This window comes from Carica papaya, chromosome 7, assembly GCF_054855325.1.
Source record: "Carica papaya isolate Zhongbai chromosome 7, ASM5485532v1, whole genome shotgun sequence".
NCBI lineage: Eukaryota > Viridiplantae > Streptophyta > Magnoliopsida > Brassicales > Caricaceae > Carica > Carica papaya.
The window spans coordinates 4,508,931-4,514,784 of NC_142315.1; the positions used below are offsets into that span (position 1 = coordinate 4,508,931).

Below are 5,854 nucleotides of genomic sequence, written 5' to 3' on the forward strand. Positions count from 1 at the left end.
TATATATATACACTGATTAAATTTAATATGTGGTCATATTTTTAGAATTTCACTTTACTATACATTTCTCAAGTTTTTATAGTAATTAAATATATCTTTGAAATAAAATAAAAAAATAAATATGTATATATGAACATAATATATAAATAAATAATTACATAATATACAATATTTTATATTAGCATATAAAAAAAAGCACATTAAAATCATGAGGGTTTTCATGCATAACCATAGGAAGCGTATACGTTAAGAAGGCATATATATATATATATATAAGGTAGCTCTTCCGTAAGGCAAAGCAGTAAAAGAAGAAAGCTAGTTCATTAATTCAAACAATTCCATGATTGAAATCAAGCAAATTACCATAAGCTAAAATTGCAGTTTATTTATAGTAGCTATATACAATCCATTATCAATATTACACGCACATATATATATATATGTGTGTGTGTGTGTGTGTGTGTGTGTATGTATAGCTAAATGCCAATTGTTTAATTGACTTGTACGGCAAATTGATCAAAGAAAATTTGCCAACTGTTTTTTCACGCAAATTTCTTTTCAATGTAGCAGGAACCATCATAACTCATGAAGTCTCTTTCCAAACCCTGCAAGAAATGAAATAATCGAAAGCTATTCCTCATCAATATCGTCTATATAAATGATATATAAATGCATAGGTATGTACGTATGCCTACATTTCTCTCTCTCCTTCTCAAAGCTTAAACCCTTTATAAAATCTCCAGCCAAGTGTTAGTTAATGGCTTTAAGATTTGAAACAAAAGTCATCATCATCACCTTGGAGATGATTCTAGGAATTACGAAATTTCCAGCCATGTCGCGCACGCTTCAAGACACTTTTGTTGTCGATAAACACCAAGAATGGATTATTAGATACGGACGTGTTTATAAGGATGATGCAGAGAAGGAAATGCATTTGAAGAAACTCAATGACAATGTGCAATTTATAGAAAATTTTACAACTGCAGAAAATCAAGTTATTAGTTAAGCTTTAATAAGTTTGCAGACATGAGCAACAAAGAATATCTAACTTTTCATGGAGGATTCAAAATACCAATACAACCTACAGGAACAAACTCATTCAGATATAAAAATCTAACTGATGCTCCACTTAGTGTTGACTGGGTTGAATAAGGTGCGGTCAGTGAAGTCAAGGACCAACTTCTTTGTGGTGATCATTTTTTAGCAACAATTTCTTATAGTTCATTAATCATATGGCATATACACATAAATGATAACATAATTTCTAACAAGAATAAACAGGATGCATAATGTACAACTCAAACTCACATCCACTATGGATAATGAATGGCTGGTACTTTTGTGGTAGTTAAATACATTTGTGATCATAGATATATAACTATTGAACTATTTAGCTATGTTTTGACTGATTTACTTGCAGGATGTTGTTGGCCGTTTTCAGCAGTGGCAGCAATTGAAGGTATTACCCAAATCAAAACAGGTAAATTAGGATTGTTGTCTGAACAAGAACTAGTAGATTGTGTGTCAAAAAATGATGGATGTTCTGGTGGTTGGATGGACTATGCATTCGAGCATGTAAAAGAAAATGGCATCACCACTGAAGAGAATTACAAATACAAGGCAAATGATGGACATTGAAACTCGACAAAATCATTCGTCCCAGCTGCCAAGATCACAGATTATGAAAATGTACCAAAAAATGACGAGAGATTAAAGAATAGAACAATAAATCTTCGAGAATGGCACCACAGAAAATTCAACAAAGCTAGCATTAGCATCTGGGACATGTTCCTCTCTAATAAGTATGTGGTAAGCCAAAAGGTGATTGTTCTCGTTCCTTTACTTAGTGAAGTTATAAAAACAGAAACAATGAACACAAAACACAAGAAAACAAATATCAAATGCATTTCACATATATCATCCAGTGATAACATTCAACTAATCATGTATTCAAACTGAAGAAACACAAAACCTTAAGCACGTTTCCCACTGTTAGGATTGGACTTGGGGCAAAGAACCCATCTTCCCTTGGCACGTCGGCGCTTCAGTACAGCTCTGCCGCTAGTGGTTCTCATTCTCCTGCGGAAGCCATGTGTCCGTGCCAAAGACTTTCGAGATCTATTCCTCTTGGTCTGACAAAGAGCTGCCTTCCCAGCTCTCACCACTAGGCCTCGACGTGCCTCCTTAACCCCTATGTTACAATTTAGACCCAACCCCAAGGACAAACCTGAAAAGAAATCAAAAGATATTACTGAGCTAGCTCTGAAACTAAAACATTTTTCTCTAGTAAAATCTCATCCTGTCATAGCTAAGCAGAACGGTAAGAGATGATTGAAGTAAAATGATGTCATACAGGATTAGAACACTTCTTCAACAACACAAGATTCTATCACAGCATATTCTGCATCAGCTGAAGGGTTTATTTTGAAATTTTCAGAAAAAAAACAGCACCTAACCTACAACAATGTACAACAACTCTGCAAGAAGAGAAGAAAAAGTTTTATTTATTTTGAGGTTGACACTTCTTTCATTTTGCAGAATTGTTATATATTTCCCCATTAGAGACCACACTTGGAACTTAGCCAGTCATTTCTCTTGCCATATCCATCAAAACTATAGCCTTTAACCATAGCAAGCAAGGATTATTCTTTTAGTGTAACCCAAAATAATATTTGAAGCATTCTTCTCCATTCCTAAGTTTGTAATTTATTATATTCTTATATATATGCTAGCATCTTCAAAATTCGGTTCTTCTTTCACTCTAAGTTTCCGCTTGGAACAAAAGCTCAATTTTTATTAAGTTGTATAAACATTTCCCTTCTCAGTGTGAATTTCCAAATAAGTTGTACAAATAGAATTAATTTTTTATAAACATACCTTACACTGAAATTCAAAGATTCCAAACTTGAACCTAGAAGAAATTAAGCGAAAATTATTTCCCTGGAAACCCCAAAATTGAATCATATAGCACGTAGCAATCACTCAATCAATTCATCAAATTAGAAAACCTAAAATCAACCAATATTAGCAAGAAAAACTGACTCTCTAACTTCATTTGTTACAAAAATTGTGAATAAAACCAAAAAACAGCCTACATTTTTATCACTCCAAGCACCACCATTATGTTTCCAAAAACACGAAATACTCATGAATAAAAAGAACAAAATAACAGAAACTCAAGAATACCTGAAAAAGAAGAAGGAAACGCGAGGGACAAAGAAGAAGGAACGAAGGAACAGTGAAGCAACCCAAAACGAGTTGCGTTTACACCTACAGCCACATTAAGAGATGAAGAGCTCCTCCTCCTAGAACCAGTGAGGATTGAGAGAGAAGCTGAAGGAATGCGACTAGTAAAGCCTCTGTTTGTTAGCCATGGCGTTGATGCAGTGGATGCTGCCAGAGATACTGAAGCCATTTTCAGGCTGTATTTCTTTGATGTATCGAGCTCTCAGTCACCTCCCTCTGTAATGTTATCCTCAACGTGAAAGCCTGAGAACGAGAGTGGCTTATCGGGTCACCGTACGATCCAATTCCAGGCCATGTGAGAGTAGGGATCCAGTGGAAGCAACTTCAGTTTTGGTTGTTGATGGAATTGCCAGGCCCACCTAAAATCTAGTGGTCTCAATTCAAAGAGATTATATGGCAGGAGAGAGGATTTCATCAATAATAATTTCAAATTAGTATTTATTTTTATATTTAATAATTAAATTAAATAAATAAATTTCAAGATAATTTACATAATTAGAATACTTTTCTGGAAAATAATATTATTTACATAATTTTAGTAATTAGTTTTTTTATCGTTGTATAATATTTTATCAGTTTAGTATTCATTATTGATTTTATAACATAATTAATTAACTATAACACCATGGTTTGTATTGAAATTATTTTTTACAGTAAATTTTAGTAAATATTATATTATTTTTTTATGTTAAAACTATTTTTAGTAGAAATTATTTTGAAATATTACCAACCCATATTGAGATTATTTTTTTATTTAATTAAATGGAATTTAAGAAGCACTAGACTATCTACGAACCTACATGAAGCCCATCCAACTAATCTTTATAGGCCCACAAAGAAGAAGCCCATGTTTTAAAGGCCCAAAAGTGGGGCCATGATAGAACAGCTATTTTATGCTGGCCAAAATTAATTCTAAGATTTGTTCTTATTTTTTTATAAAATCCCCTCATTTATACATAATATTTTTATTACATTTATAATTATTATTTTTTTTTTAAAAAAAAAAAAAAGAAAAAGAGAGAGAAAGGTGTGATTGTGATGATTGGGAAATTGGAAAATAAAATGAAATAAAAAATAAGGAAATGATGAAACAATGTGAATGTCCAACTGTAAGCCACTGTGTCAATTGTTGAAGGAAGTGGGTTTGACTCTTGAAAAATATGCAGCCAGCCAGCCATCTGTTGTTTTCTTTGGTCCACAAACAACCACCATTCGGCTCAAAATTTGAAGTGGATAAATCTGTTACCCAATTATCACCCACTATATATATATATATATATATCTCAATTCAACTCCATCATGCTCCAACTACCACTTCATACCTATAATGTATATATTATATTTCACATGTTATGTTTCCTTTTAAAAGAAACAACAATGAGCATTACAACCTAATCATTATTGAATATGGAGTTGGGATTCTAATTTTGGGTGATTCAATTACTATCAAAAGATTAGATTAATAATTTGTGTTGATTTGATGTTGATTATTGTAAACTTAAAAGATAATTTAAATAATTTGGTATTTTAAGATTTAGTATTTATGTAGAGTCGTGTTAATAAGTGATTAATTAAATTTTTATAAAATAAAAAAAAAAACCAAATCAAATTTAATAAAGTCAATGTTTTCTTATACTCATTTATTAATTATTTTGTCTTATAAAATTACAAAAATTATTAAATTTTTTAAATTAAAAATGAAAATCTAAACCTAAGCCGATTGTCGTTGTTGTTCCAAACCCAAATATCACATCTCCCACATGACTATGTCTTCAACTCACTCACGCTCAAGTCTTAACTCCAACGCCTTTGAAAATTAAGCACCAACTCCAGCACCTCTCACTCATCGACCCTCATTCTCTAGCTACAACAGCACCTCAACCAATTAGGCCTTAGTTCCAACCTCTAGTTCTAGTGCCTCAGGCAGTCAAGTCCTAACTCCAAACTCTAGGGCCTCTCACTTATTGGCCCTCGCTCTTGAGCTCCAGTAACACCTTAACCTTAACTCCAGTTTGTTACTCTCCTCAATTCCTTAGCTCAGCTCTTGCCTGAGTTGTCTCTTTTGACTTAGCATCGCCTGAGTCGCTAAATCTCTCAACCTCTATATATATTATTCTTATTCTTTTTTGTTTTTAATTCTCTATCTTTTTCTATATATTGAATATTCACATGCATATTTACATATATATATATATATATATATTATGTGCATATGGGTAAAAAAGTTTTTTTTTTTCTTTCTTTTTTTTAGTATAGTTTTTCTATAAGTTTTTTTATCACTAGATTATTTAGCTTCTTAATTTAGTTGTTTAAGGTATTTATATACACTTAGTTTTATGGGGTTTTATTCTAATTTTTTTAGTATTGATTTTTTTAATATAATATTCTAATATAAAAAAAATAAATTTGATCTATCTGAGATCAAACATGAAAAAAATTTATGCCCCGTAACACAATTTTTGCTTACTAGATATCTATATAGTATAAATATAAACGATATGTGAGTGACTCATGTAATATATATATATATATATATTATTTTGAAAAAGAAAAAAATTAAACATTTAAAACACTAAAACCAAAGTTATATTTTTATGTCTCTTTCCTC

General features: G+C 31.5%; 1 protein-coding gene across 3 annotated transcripts; it reads right to left on the reverse strand.

Annotated features, from left to right (window-relative positions):
* Positions 1 to 302: 302 nt before the first annotated feature.
* On the reverse strand, positions 303 to 3,551 carry LOC110822088 (Ribosomal protein L34). Of its 3 annotated transcripts, none has more exons than XR_015813482.1 (4): positions 3,187 to 3,551; positions 1,973 to 2,227; positions 796 to 854; positions 303 to 605 (listed from the first exon to the last, which is right to left on the reverse strand). XR_015813482.1 is itself a non-coding variant. In XM_022052094.2 (3 exons), exons 1-2 carry the CDS (start codon positions 3,413 to 3,415, stop codon positions 1,974 to 1,976), a joined length of 483 nt encoding a protein of 160 aa, XP_021907786.1. In that variant the 5' UTR covers positions 3,416 to 3,551; the 3' UTR covers positions 303 to 605; position 1,973. The 3 variants fall into 3 exon arrangements, 1 of the variants encoding a protein (XP_021907786.1); XR_015813481.1 differs by having other exon boundaries at positions 696 to 854; XM_022052094.2 differs by lacking the exon at positions 796 to 854.
* Between the last annotated feature and the right edge of the window lie 2,303 nt (positions 3,552 to 5,854).

Coding starts and splice junctions, on each gene's coding strand:
- LOC110822088 (XM_022052094.2), bottom strand. CDS start 3,415: ATGGCTTCAGTATCTCTGGCAGCATCCACTGCATCAACGCCATGGCTA. Junction 2,228..3,186: donor GTTTCCTTCTTCTTTTTCAG/GTATTCTTGAGT, acceptor ATTTCTTTTCAG/GTTTGTCCTTGGGGTTGGGT.